The sequence below is a fragment of the Cryptotermes secundus genome, unplaced genomic scaffold, assembly GCF_002891405.2.
Source record: "Cryptotermes secundus unplaced genomic scaffold, Csec_1.0 scaffold523, whole genome shotgun sequence".
NCBI classification, from domain to species: Eukaryota; Metazoa; Arthropoda; class Insecta; order Blattodea; family Kalotermitidae; genus Cryptotermes; species Cryptotermes secundus.
In genome coordinates, this window is record NW_019734360.1 from 53,006 (window position 1) to 67,760 (window position 14,755).

At 42.7% G+C, this 14,755-nt stretch overlaps 1 protein-coding gene across 1 annotated transcript in view; it reads left to right on the top strand.

Annotated features, from left to right (window-relative positions):
- LOC111868865 (sialin) overlaps window positions 1–1,399 on the top strand; it is a 21,745-nt gene extending 20,346 nt beyond the window's left edge. The window contains exon 11 of the mRNA XM_023859906.2: window positions 173–1,399. Coding sequence (XP_023715674.1) covers window positions 173–352 — 180 coding nt within the window. The 3' untranslated portion in view covers window positions 353–1,399. The remainder of the gene's footprint in view (window positions 1–172) is intronic.
- Window positions 1,400–14,755: the final 13,356 nt, after the last annotated feature.

Below are 14,755 nucleotides of genomic sequence, written 5' to 3' on the forward strand. Positions count from 1 at the left end.
TACTTTTTCTTCAACCCTGAAGATGGGGGCGATACGTTCCTCCGAAACGTCGGTTAACACCACATATACACGGTGCCAAATCCCAGAAGACTGCTTTCTTCATAGTCACCGCCGTGAAAGCCTCAAATCTTACAATTGTGAAGTCGATTATAATTGTGTTTTTCCTCACCAGAGTGCGTCCGAGTGGCAGATTGTGTTCTACATAGCAAGTGCCGTCTATCTGGTAGGGGCCGTGGTGTACGGTCTGTGCGCTTCAGGAGAAGTGCAGAAGTGGGCTATGGTAGAAGATCGGACGGACGGTAAAGAAGATCAGTGTTACTCCAACAAAGCTATGGAATCTGACGCACTATAACATCAGAATGTCGCCAGAGATATGATAGAGAGCTCCTAACTCGAAAGTTCCTGTTGTACGAGCCACACACGCTCCTGAGTTGTTCTCAGGGCTGCGTTTCTGTATTAACATTGTGATGGATATGAGTGTCCTCGGGATAATACCAACATTACCCTGGACACAGGGCTGGACTTCACACCCCAGATGAACCAAGGAACTGCATGCGATGAAGAGATTTCTGGGGCGATACATTTTATTATCATCCTACCCCACTCCCCTTTATTTGGCTTTTAAAATGAAGATTAGATTACGCTCTTTAAAATGAAAATTAATTTCTGCTGCGCTTTTGTTCATATCGCGGCCGTTAATTCGCAGTAATCACGCAACAATGGAAATATAACTGTGAACAGCACGCACTGGCATTCTTGCGTAATTGCGACTATGGTGACGGGAGGACACAACGTTTTCATAACTGTTTCTTTGCTGTTTTAAGAATTACGACACAATGGCGATATTCTTTTACCGTCTCTACGAATTTTGTGTTATCACTTGTGATGAAGGCAGAATCTCCTGTCTCCTTGGACAACATTAAGTTAACATCAACCCTTCTTTGGGTTGGGTATACCGTCTGGGGTAGGGAGAACCATTTCGCAGTTTAATAACAAAATGGAGGCATGTATGGAAAACTGTTATAACTGTAAAGTACATACCTAATTACGCGTCGAATTTCGAGGGTAACATCAGGAAATTTTGTAGGTTAGAATACAATGGGGGTGCTTGAAGATACTTCAAGAAGTTCATTGTAACAGTATTACTAGTAGAACAGTCCAGAAAAAAAAACTAGGCATATGTTGTATAGTGTCTATTTTTATCTTAGATTATGAGGTGTAGAAAGGAAATACAAGCATTGTAATAATGTAGGTAAATTATTGCTGAAATTATGCCTGTCTATCCTCAGTCTTATTTAATGTTAGTCCCCCTCTCTCTCTTCTTGTGCAGCGACAAGTCGCACGCGCTGAGGCCAACACTGACATGACCAGAACAATTAGGGCGCACTCCGGCTCCTTATCTTACGCAATAAATAATTAATAAATTACTTAAGTTACATTTAATTTTTGATTATAAGCAAAAACAATTCTTGTCTGAAAACCCTCAGGAAGGGGACACGCGGTAGCGTAGTTCGTTGAAGGACCATGCTACAAGCCGGAAGGTTGCGGGTTCGAGTCTCGATGAGGTGGATTTTTTTTTTTCGATTTACCTAACCCTTCCAGCCGAACTATGGCCCTGGGCGGCCGGCGGCCGACACTTAAGGCTTATAATCTTACCGCCCTCTGTGAGCCGATTGTCTAGAAAATGTTGGAGCCTCGACGCCTCACAAACCTATGGACTTCCACAGCCTGTTACAGGGATACACGTAGATTTACTTTTGTACCTTAACCTACTTACTTATTTACGCATGGAGCTGACCCCTTCTGGAGGAGCCGCCAATTTTGCAGCTATTCAAGAATTTCCCAGCATTTCATGGAACCCAAAGGTTCATTACCGTGTTCACAAGAGCCCTCCACTGATCCCTATCCTGAGCCAGAACTATCCAATCCATATCATCCCATCCTATCTCTCTAAGATCCATTCTAATATTGTCCACCCACCTACGCCTCGGTCTTCCCTGTGGTCTCTTTCCTTCTGGCTTTCCCACCAATATCCTATACGCATTCCTCATCTCCCCAATTCGTGTTACATGACCTGCCCACGTCATTCTCCTTGACTTGATCATTCTAATTATACTTAGAGACGAGTACAAGTTATGAAGCTCCTCATTATGCAGTTTTCTCCAATCTCCTGTCACTTAAACCCTAAGGAAATGTCTCCTGGCTCAAATGCTGAAACCAGGAGAAAAATCCGCATATTAGATCCGTGAGAAATGAGTAACAAGTTGAGCTGACACGTGACATATTCTTGGTTCGGCACATAGATACCAACACTTCTAAGGAATATGTTACCTCCCTCTTCAGGGTACAAGAATAAACGGAACTTCGATCCTCCCTTCGGTCCCTCTTTCCTCCCCTCGGTCCCTGCTTCCTCCCCTTGGTCCCTGTAATACTAAACAATTCTTTTTTTCTGAAGATGATAAAATTACGCCATGTCTGAACTCACAGAAATTCCTCCCATTCTGCATTTCTGTCCTCTCTGTAACTCGAGTTATTAATGATCTTCTTCATGGGGATAAATAACCTGAAGCGCTTTCTTCTATTTCTCAACTCATAATGCACTAAAGCATATTCATTCTATATTCGTTAGGTGAAACTTGATCAGGTTCTGTAACATAAGTAGCACCAACATCTCCCTGCACACCCAGCCTCTTAGAGTACAAGGCAGCTTCCTGAACATACCGACATCATGACCGACTGTAGGAGCACGTGCACAGCTAAAGTACCCGTTCTGAATCTCTCCCAGGCTTCCTCTTATGGTATTCCTCAGGGCCGCGCCATAGCTCAAGCGATTAGTCGCTGGCTTCCCATCGCGGCGGCCCGGATTCGATCCCGGGTCTGATAAAGTGGAATTGGTGGTGGACAAAGTGGCGCTGGGGCAGGTTTTCTCCGAGTACTTCGGTTTCCCCTGCCAATCTTCATTCCACCAAATTCTCCATCATCATATTCACCCAGGGGCAAGTACAGTAGGTCAATCAGTGGCCGCCGTGCCGAGTGGACCCAGTTGGACTCCACCCGTCACTAAGCGAATTAGAAAAAAATTATGGCTTTCCTCTATCTCCGGGAGAATGCTAAGACGCGGAACACTGTCCGCCTTCTAAATCCTTGTCTCCTTCTACCGTATAACCTTCATTCTGTCAAATTCAAAGACATGCAATCTGTATTTTAATCTACTCAGTTGAAACATCAACATCCAATAATCCGCGACTTTAACATAGCGTTCGTGCGGCATTACTTCCTTGAATGTTGTATGTAGCAGAATTTCAAAAAATGTATATTTTGTGAGGGGGGTTTGCGTAGAAATAAAACTAATAATAAAAGATAAAAAAGGTAAAGCTATCCCTGTAACAGGCCATGAAGGCTCATAGGGCTGTGAGACGTCGAGGCTCCCACATTTTCTGGACAATCTGCGCACAGATGGCGGTGAAGTTATTAGCCTTGCGCGCCGGCGGCCATTTACGCCCCAAGAAGGTTCCTGGTACTCATTTCTGTTAGAGTTTGAGTCATCCCCAGGGCCATAGTGGGCCTGGAAGGGTTAGGTAAATTGAAAAATATCCACCTCAACGGGACTCGAATCCGCGACCTTCCGACTTGTAGCATAGTGCCTTAACCAACTACGCTATAGCAAACAAAATATAAGATTATATTGGCGTTTCTCTTCGATGGTTATGACTGGAAAAACATGCGAATTTGATATATTACAGAAAGAAGCAGAACATAGATTCTCTATTCGAAAAGTGTTAAAAGTGCACAATTTTAAGGTTGGTCTATATCTTACCAAGTTTCACATGCTGAACATTTGCATCACAGAAAGATCCGCTATTACAAGAATTGTTTGAGAGTTCTTTACGTATGATAAGTTAACAGGTAACAAGACATTCTGACAGTTTGTTGCATCCGTTAAACTTGGCCTTTAAATCACTGAAGTGTTAAAGCACGACCTATTCTTGTACTAATTTCAACATACAGGATTTAGTATTACATCACACACGAAGCTCACACAACGTTAGTTTATTTTAAAGAGCCAATCAACACGAGAAACATTCTTATTCTGTGCCAGATGAAACTATAGGTGTTGAAACATGTGTGCCTTGCAGTAAACTGCTCGGGCATTGCGCTTTTTGAAGAGCAAGATATGTTTATACGGTCGTTTTCAAATTACGTGGTTTACAAAAGAGGCAATACTTCACTTATGTTTTGTCTCAAACATCTTTGAGCATGTATCATACATTAAGAAGGAATATTTACGGAAGATTAGCCTCTTGTGTGAGCAATGAGACCACCGCTATTCCGTTTTCGTTTCCATTTTACTGTGACAAGATCTATGAAAGCATGAATAGGGCAGTAAGAAGGATGTCCGTTGCTATGCAACAGCCAGGTAAATACCCACGCAACAATAAAACTGAGATGCCTTTGTATACATATTAAATTTAGACTGTGTAGATTAGCAAATGTGTTAAACGTTAAATAAATCAAATTATCGAGCCCGAACCCTTGTCTAGTCACTAACGCGTTACAGTATCTTTAAAATAAAGTCGAGTAATGATGACGCAGGAATCTGCGGCGTTACGCGATAGTAGTGACGTAACGTCGAAGATGTTTTAGTCAGAGAATACTTTAATAAAAACACAGCAGCCGATTAATTACGTATACTTTTATTGTCTTCTGGAAATACTCATTTCCAATAGCGAATTGCAGAATTGGCAGGGTGGTTTCAATATAAAACAAGCTGGAATACACACGTATAAGAATTCACATTGTTCGTGCAGCTCAAGGGCGGCGAATATTTTCAATGCACATGCCGCGCTTACATCGATAGCTCTTTACCAATCAGACAATAAGAAGCAATGTATACCGGACCTTGTTATTGCAGCACCGCCTGATGAACATGAAACAGGGCTCATCTCTTGCTGTAAGTTTGCATACAAGCCTGCAGTTGTAGAAATGTGAGCGGTTATTTTGATAGAGACAAAAATGATAAAAAGTTTCGTGAGATTTTTGGTTCTCGCGCTTGTGGTTATCTTCTGAGATATGACATTTGGTAGTCTTGTAGAAGTTACTGACGTTTCGGAAGGATCTACTGCCTCCATCTTCAGGATCCATGAGTAAGCCTAGCAAACAGCAAAGACGACTTACTGCTCGACTTTCAAGACACGTTCCCCCGAAATGTCAGTAAAGGTCTATGAGGATAGAGGGAGTCCCACCTCAGAACTTAGTAGCCACCTTCCGCTTCGCATTCATTTTGTTCCTGAGACGCCTTCTTAAATCTGCTCTTATTAATTTCTGAATCCGAATAATCCGCAGACTAAAACGTTGTGGTTTCTTGTAGCTCTGATAGCCACATCCCGGTATTCGAAATGGATACATAAATGAACACCAAAATTATAACTTACGTCAAGAGATTATGGATCAATGAAATTCAATTATCTAAATTCATATGTACTCATTTCTTTTTTCATTTTATACTGATATCTTCATTCTTAACGTGGCATAATCTGGCTCATCCTTCAGCTAGTATTAGGCTAATTTCCTAAGTAGGCTAATGAGATCACCATCCGATCTGTGTCTGTGCATCCCCCATATTAAATTTTGAATAGCTCAACCAATCTTTATGAAACATGGTATGTAATTTCATCAGTAATCTGTCATACGACAGGTCCACAGTCTCTTCCAAAAGAGTCCCTCCACTTAATGCGATCTAGAGCTTTCTCCTTCAAATGAGAATATCCTCTTCTGTCCCCAAGGTCATCCAGCATCTTCTTACGTCTTCTTCCTCGTCTTCTGGTCGCATGCATGGTATGTATATCACTGCACAAACATTACAGCCCCTTAACTTTCTGAGGAAAAGCTTCAATACTACCTGAACGCCTGTACCAATCTTCATTAAATTTTGTAAGTACATAATGCCATATGAAGGCGTCTCATCGACATATATAATAAGTTACTCACATCAATAATACCAACATTACATCCCCTCAAATTTCTGAGACAAAATCTAGATATTGCTTAAGCGCCTGCACCAATCTTCATGAAAACTGATACGTATATATCATGCCACCTGAGGTGATCTCAACAGCGTGCTTATGGAATTTCTAATCAGTAGTACCAACACTACAGCCTCTCAAATTGTTAATGTAATACCTTTCTTTTTATAGCTAGTGGGATGGAACTAAGTCCCTTGTACTGCGGCTACTTCTGGCCTATTGTACCAGCCCCAGATGATAGGTGAGGGTGATTGTAGAGGAATTGGTGGAATGAAGATTGGCAGGGGAAACCGAAGTACTTGGAGAAAACCTGCCCTAGCGCTACTTTGTCCACCACAAATCCCACTTGACCAGATCCGAGATCGAACCCGGGCCGCCGTGGTGGGAAGCCAGCGACTAACCGCTTGAGCTATGGCGCGGCCCAAGGTTATACCGATGATACCACTTGAATTCCAGAACTGATCATCATGAGACTTGGTGTGTATGTCCGAGGTCATCGAGACGGCACACGGCATACACAATAAATCTTTGTCATTAGCAATACCAACTCTGCTACCTCCCAGATCGTGAAGGTAGGAGCCTTGTTTGTGTTTGTAATATTCCTTGAATGGACAAACCGGTGTTTACGGAACTTGGTACTTATACCGCGCCATCTGATTCCATCTAAACGGCGTACTTCACACATCACCCCCATCAGTAAAACCAACACTGCAGCCCCCAAATTGTATTGTTGCACTGACTTCATTGTGCATACATGCCAAAGTTTTCTTTCTGCCTGTCGGATCGGACACTGAAATTACAGTGAAAGCGAAGCAGGCGATCAGTTCTTACCAGAAGTTTTTGATGATTACGGTAGCCGAGCGGTCTGAGGCATGAGCTGTCTTCGCTCGCTCGGAATCATCGGTTCGAATCCTACTCGAGGCATGGATGTCTGTGTGAGTTTATTCTGTGTTTGAATTGTCCAGTGTTTAGGTAGCGGCCTTGCAGCGGGATGATCAATCATCCGAGGAACCCTACCGTGTGTAAAATGATAATGAAAACTGAAATTCAGAGGCCAGGCCCAAGGGGGATGCAGAGCCAGCGAAAAGAAGAATCTCTTGTTCCCAGGTTCACTGTCTTGTAGCAAAGTTGGCAATGTTCATATGTAGAAAGACATACGAAATGTCTTTCATTAGGTTACCCCCCCACCGATTTTTTTTTTTCGATTTTTCGTCTGTACTTGCATGACATGCAAAGGACCAGCAGCCACTTGTCTTTTTGTCGTTGTGTTTATTTCGATTTCTCACGCATGAGAACGGATGTATCCACTGTGTGAAGAGAAGGTGAAGACTGATTGCTAGCCTCAACATCTCTCTGTATCCTTCACCAGAGCCTCATTAGATAAAAGCAGAACAGCCTCCTCCCTTAATTAACACACACAATTTTAACCTACAAGTCCGAGGCCAATGAATTAATTTCACCTAACTAAATGCGAATTGAAACTTGAATTAAAAAATAATTTTCAATCTTATTTTCTGCTGTTACATTGAGAAAGAAATGTTAATCTTCTTTTGTAAGGCGATTAATTTTTAGTACACGTGGCGCCAGCGCGGATGAATTGTGTATCAAATTCTTCTTTGCATTCCAATCTATTTCCTCGCTTCCATCGCGCTTTGCAGTGTTCTAAATATAAGACTTTTTATTTTCAAAGACTTATCTTCTTTCTCCCCACATTTTTCGGCATACCTTAACCCCTTCCTTCCTTCGTTTCTCCTTTATCTCTCAGTTCTTCTTCGAAGTATCCACCGGATCTTGCGTAATTGTTGTTGAGGTTGGCTCTCTCGCTCTCTGAGTTTTTGAGCCAAAATGGCTGCTTGCCAAACATATCTCCCCCCCCCCTCCACTCAACAGTGTTGCACACATTCCACTGCTTCTTAGTCACCACTACACGAAGGTTTATGGCGTTTTTACAACATGGGCGACGAAAAATCAAGATAGGCTATGCTGCAACATATGTTTCTGGTGTTCCCTCTTTCGTTTGCGCCAGTGTGGGAGTGCTACTGGAGTGGCAAAATAGAGTTAAAGTTTGTAAATCATTTTAATTAGGTAAACTGACTCTTCATCAAACATACTGCCGTTACGAAAATGAAACGACTTGTGTGTGATTTCACTGGCTTTGTTCACACCAAAAGCATATTATTTGCCAATAATAAATACGTTCAGAGTTTCCTTTTTGGTGTAAGTGAGACTGTTGATATTGTAAACATGTAAATAACAAAATATATTGTAGTATGTAGACCCGCTGCTAAGTGGTGACTCTGTAAACAGCAACCGTTGTTGTATAATGACCACATAAAGAGAACAGATGTGTTTTCTGTGTGGTCCGTTCCGGGGCTACATAAGGAGTTGGATAGAGTAAAGTGAAGTGAGAAAGTGAACAGACGGAAAGAACATAAGGATATTTCACTAGAAACTGTATTTATGCTTTGTGCAAAAAGGGAAGTCCAACTGTTGAGCGAACACTGAGTGGTCATCCCAGTAACTCATCACTGATCCATCTATCTGCCTGCACACTTACTTGTATTATTATTATTATTATTATTATACTGTTCATCTGTTCACTTGGACACATCTGGGATTTTCCCGGAGTGGAGGGGGGGTAAGTTAAAAAAGATAAAGTTTATGTCATGAAGACATAAGGAGAATGGAGGTATAGCTCCACTTTTCTTGACCTCGGCACTAAATCGAGGTACGTTGTCAGCTACAAGCCCTGGACCTTTTACCCCCAAGGTAAGGTCTCCAGGTGCCCACTGGATAGGAGACTGGGTGGGCCTCAGATTCTGCCTGGACGCTGCGGATAAGAACATTTTTCAATGCTGGGAATGGATCCCGGGCCGTTCAGCCCGTAGCCAGTCGCTGTATGGACTGCGCTAGCCGGATTTCTTTTCCGGAGGAGAGGGGCACGAGGAAATGTGCCTCAAGTTTACGTTTAATCTCTCCGTGCCTTAGTTCAGGAGGTCAGTTGCCGGTATCCCAACGCAGCAGATCAGCGCCGAAGTCAGAACATAAGGGATTTCCCCTGCCAATTCTCACCTCACAAATTGCTTCATGTTGTATCCAACGCTACATAGTCTCGACACTGACAGCATCGTTAAAACAAAAAGTTCTGGGAAGAACTAATAGCCTATTTTCCTTTCATACGCCACGGACCGCACTGAAAACGACGCGTCCAACAATTCTCCTTCTTGCTCCGCTTGCCACCCTCTTTCACACTGGTTTCTTGCTCGGTATTATTCGAACCTGAAAATGGAGGCGATATATTCCTCCGAAATGTCGGTTGACTTTCAAAGGACTACGCGGTGTTATATTCCAGAAGATCGTACTCGTCAAGTCTTCTATTGTTAGGTGTGTATTCGTTGAAACGGTAACTTTTTACAGAGACGTTTCTTAGCAACGGTAGGGAGATACACGCGGACTGATGGAGGGATTTATAAAGTACGCCGCTGAGATAGGCTCAGGCGCCATGAAGTACGTACATACCAGTTTTCATAAAGATTGGTTCAGCGATTCAAAAGTTTATAGCGGGGATACACAGACACACAGGCAGCATGGTAATAGCATAAGCCTAATTTTATTCTTTCAAAATAAGGAAAGTGTGCTAAAAATCAACTTAAGGAAATAAATATCTTTTGAATCGCCCTAGGGCATTCAGGATAGAGCAATATATTTTTAAGTAATTTTAATTTTTGGTAATTTATTTTTCCCTCAATTTTAGTTCGTCTTACAAAAATCCAGGGGAGGGGGCTTACTCCCTACCCACGCCCATGCTTATCTCATCCGTGTTTCTACTAGGCTCTCCTCTTCGCGTACTCACAATCCTCTCATAACTTCATATACTGAAAGTATATATATATATACATACATATGATACGGGAGCCGGGATAGCTAAGTCGGCATAGCGACTGGCTACAGGCTGGACAACCGAGGGGTCGGAGTTAAGTGTCCCGGTAGGGGCAAGAATTTTCTCTTCTCCAAGTCGTCCAGACCGGCTGTGGGGTCCACCCAGTCTCCTGTCCAATGGGTACCGGGTCTTTTTTCCCCGGGGAGTAAAGCGGCAGGGTCATGAAGCTGTCCACTCACCTCCAACTAGTACCGAGGTCAAGAAAATGTGGATCAATATATCCACTCCCCCATACGCCTTCATGGCATAATGCTTAATTAGTTAAGCACAGGGACAACTTACAATATCTTTTTTTACATATGATACAAGCACATATTTCAAGGGCTTTTCTAAATAATTTCTTTTATGGAAATGACGACAGAGAGACTATTATTGCCAAAATTAGTAGTACCTGGTACCAGAGCATGCAGCGCTCTACCGTTGCACTGTAGTACCTTAAACTCATTCAGCATAATTAAGATTTTCTCATAGCGGAGGATACGTTTCAATCTCAAGTCAGATCAGTGGGATTTGCAGTGAACAGAGTTGCACTGTGGCTAGATTTCTGCGAGTACGTAGCCTTACCCTACCAATTCTTATTCGATGAACTGCCCCATACACGCTGTGTAACTTCGATACTGTCAGATTCGTTAAATAATGAACATAAAATAATTTTAAACATCATTACGGTTTGTTTTGCATGGAGAGATAAGTTTCGTACGAAGTATGGCTGCTGAACCCAAAGAGACACGAGGCGGTACCTTCCCTAAGCGAGACCTCACAACTCTGCGACCAGTGCCATTGTTGCACGGAGCTATGACCCTGCGCGCGCGTCCTCGTGCCAGGCGCCTGACGTTACGCCAGTCGCGTGCGTTTCTGCAAAATATGAAACAGGTGCACCACCCTTCCCCAGCTTAATATTCCTTTTTTTATTTTTGCTAACCGCATTCTAGAGACGAAATAAAATCTGCGACTTACAGATTCAATCTAAAATAAAAAGTTACATATATATGACAGTTCTGTAAGCACCTACACACCACAAAATTGATAAAATAAGGAGCCGGAGAGATTTTACGATTAATTACATTTTTGAAGGAAGACTTTTTAAAACGCAAGTTAGGAACAAATTAAAAAGGCAATACTGATTTTTCACTGTTTGTTCATGGGCAGCGCTTTTGGTAAGTGATCTGGGCTCCATGCACTCGTAAAATATACAATTTTATCCCTGGCCGTAACCATGACCTGGCAACAAAAAAAGCGATTCGTGCTGCGTAATCATAAATGAATCCCAAGGTCACTATACGTAATATGAACGAGAAACGGAAACCAGAAAATCAGCAGACGAAAACAATTTGCATCTGAAAGAACACAATGTGTAAGCGAGCTGCAATATCTAAGCTTTGCTTTAGAAGATGTTAATTATTCTTATTCTTCTCCTTCCTTCATCATGGATTACGCTAAGCCTCATGTTGCGGTCTCACTTTTCTCATAACTAACTCCAACTAACTCCATGGAGCCCAGTCCCTCTTGAGAAGCCACCACTCGTTCACATACTAAAAAATTTCCAAATATTTTTCGGAACCCAAAAGCCCATTACTGTGTTCACAAGAGTCCTCCACTGGTCTCTATTCTAAGCCATGTTAATCCAGTCCGTACCACTCCATCCTACTTCTCTAAGATTCATATTAAAATCATCCTTCTCTCACCTTCATCTGGGTCTTGAATGAATGAATGAATGTATAAGGGGTGGGCCTTCTCGGCCCTTGCATTGCGACCTACAGTGATCTATTGTGCTTCCCCTTTGGATTATCTCCTCAACAATCCCGCGCTTCGAATGAAGTGCAGGATTTTGTACGTGGGGACGTCGAAATAGTCACTTGGTTCCATAAAATATTGACCCAACTGACGTAATCTTAAATAAGCTAGGCCTCACATTCGGACAGGATATGTGTGGCTGTTTCATTTTCTTCTTGACACCTCTCACAAGTTGGACTGTTACTTAGTCCCAGTTTGAAGAGGTATCCTTTAGGGTGACAGTGTCCTGTAAGTAGTCCCACCACCCATCGTAGCTGGTTCCTGTTTAACTTCAACAGTTCCTTCGCTTTTTTTAGCAGATGGTCCTCATATGAGTCCCTTTGCTTGCCTGAGTCCAGTCAAGGCTCCCCAGTTACATCTAGGTCTTCCTAGTGGTCTCTCTCCTTGTGGCTTTCTCACCCAAATCTGTATGCATTCAGTTTCTCCCCCATTCGTGCTACATGCCCTGCCCACCTCAACCTCCTTGACTTGATCATTCTGATTATACTTGGAGAAGAGTACAAGTTATGAAGCTTCTCATTATGCAGTTTTCTCCAACCTCCTGTCACTTCATCTCTCTTCGGTCTAAATATTCTCCTCAACACCCTGTTCTCAAACACCCTCAGTCTATGTTCCTCCCTTAATGTCAGAGACCAAGTTTCACACTCATACCAAATTACATTCAGAATTATAATTTCGTATATTTTATTCTACGTTTTCAGAAAACGTAAAACCAGAAAATAAAATTTCTGGACTGAGTGGCAGTAAGCATTACATGAGTTTAATCTGCTTTTAATTCCCCCATTAATCAAATGTTGATTTGTTACTGCCGTTCCCAACTATCTGAACTTTGAAATATTTTTTCAAAGAATCTATTATTAACTTCACTTTTGGGCGAAAATAAAATAATGTATTTCTCTGGTTCTCCAAACTATTTTCATAGGATTTCCTTACTCTGCAGTATGGGATTCCACAACGTGTTCTGCTCTAAGTATCGTTTAAACTGCAGCTGATTTCCTAACTTAAACTCAAGTTTGCGGAAATTAGCGTTGAGGGACTTTGTAATCAGATGGTGATATGCGAGGGTCGGGTTCGTGATGTGTCACTTTTGCTCCACACAGTCAGCGGTAAGCTGTCCACTGCTTTACAACGGACGCCACTATTCATTGGCATGGACCCATAACACGTTGTAGTTCGGCCTGTACTTATTGTTTCACCAGACAAGAACTTACGTGCTGAGTGCATCAACTGTCAGGACTCCACGCTTCAGGATTCAATCACCGGACAGTGTGCTCTAGATATGGTTCATTTAATGACTCTGTTTGTACTCACCGGGCCGGATAGCGTAGTCGCAAAGCCCTAAGTGCTTTGTTTGAATTTCTACCGGTATATCGCCTATCATTAATGAGGATTTTGGTGATTCCCCTTTCCACACGAATACACAGACTAGCTAGGAAAGCGTTCTCCAGGTCCTTTACAATTTATCATTAATCACTCATCCTAACATTCAATTTTATGTAATTTATATACCGACAGCATCGTAAAACAACACTCAACCCCTCTATCAGTAAAGTAAAGCTATTCATGTAGTAGACAGTGGGGGCCCATAGGGTTGTGAGTCGTCGAGGCTCCCACTTTTCTAGACAATCGGCTCACAGATGACGGTGAGGATGTCAGCCTTAGGCACCGGCCTCCCTTTACCCCCAGGAAGATTCCTGGTACTCATTTCTGTTAGAGGCTGAGTTGACTCCAGGGCCATAGTGCGGCTGGAAGGATTAGGTCAATTGAAAAAATCCACCTCATCGGGATTGGATCCCGCGTTCTTCCACCTTGTGGCACAGTGCCTCAACCAACTACGCTACCGCGTGCCCCTAGAAGACAGTAATATCCATAACACTCTTACCGTCTAAAACAGAGCTAGGTTACTGAACATCTCTGGCTGTTTTCTCTGAATGCGATCAGTTGTTACAGACGCTCTCGTTTCGTTAGCGGAATGTGTCTATGAATACAGCCGACCTACATATCACAGCATCGTCACATAATCTGCAAGCTCGTACTTACACAAGCACTGTGTTCAAACAAGAAGCAATAATTCTGTGTGGTTATTTAGAAACTCTTCTCCGTATTTAACCGTTTTGCGGCAAATGCTCGATGACCAGTAAATGGTAAATTCGAAAGGATTCAGAAGGAAGTGGTGTGGTCTAATCGAGGCAATATCCTGATATTTATCTGGAGAGTGAGGAAACCCGCAAAGAAATTCAGTCAACATAGCTGGTGATGCAGACAAGATTCGAACCAAGCACCTGTTGACTGTAAGTCTATAGCGTTACTAGGAATTAACCTTTCCGGTTGATCCTTCTCCCAATATTCCTTTCCATATAAAAGCAAATGCCATCAGAATAATCTCTTCTAAGGACAAATTCGAAAGAGTAAAAAGTAAGTAAAGCTATCTCTGTGCCAGGCCGTGAAGGCCCATAGGGTTGTGAGACGTTGAGGGTCCCACATTATGTAGACAATCGGCTCAAAGATGGCGGTAAGGTTGTCAGCCTTACGCGCCTGCCGCGCTTTACTCCCCAGGAAAATTATTTAATTAATTCCTGGTACTCATTTCTGTTAGAGGCTGAGTCGACCCCAGGGCTATAGTGCGGCTGGAATGATTAGGTCGATTAAAAAAAATCCAATGACCTCATTGGGATTTGAACCCGCGACCTTCCGGCTTGTAGCATAGCCCCTCAACCATATAAAATTTGTTAATGACTGACAAAAGAATCGTCATCATCGTGGAATATATAGACACTTTGAGATACGTGTGTCCTTATATAAGCTGAAGGTTAGATGAAGTCCCTAGTGCTTAACGCCATGAAGACATATGGGGATGCTTTCCTCAGCACAAGTTGAAGGTGAGTCGCACAGCTAGATGCCCCTACCACTTTACCCCCGGGGAAAGAGCCCCGGAACCGGTCTGGACGACGTGGAGGTAAAGTTTTTGTGCCCTTCGGGGCTCGAATAGCGACCTCTT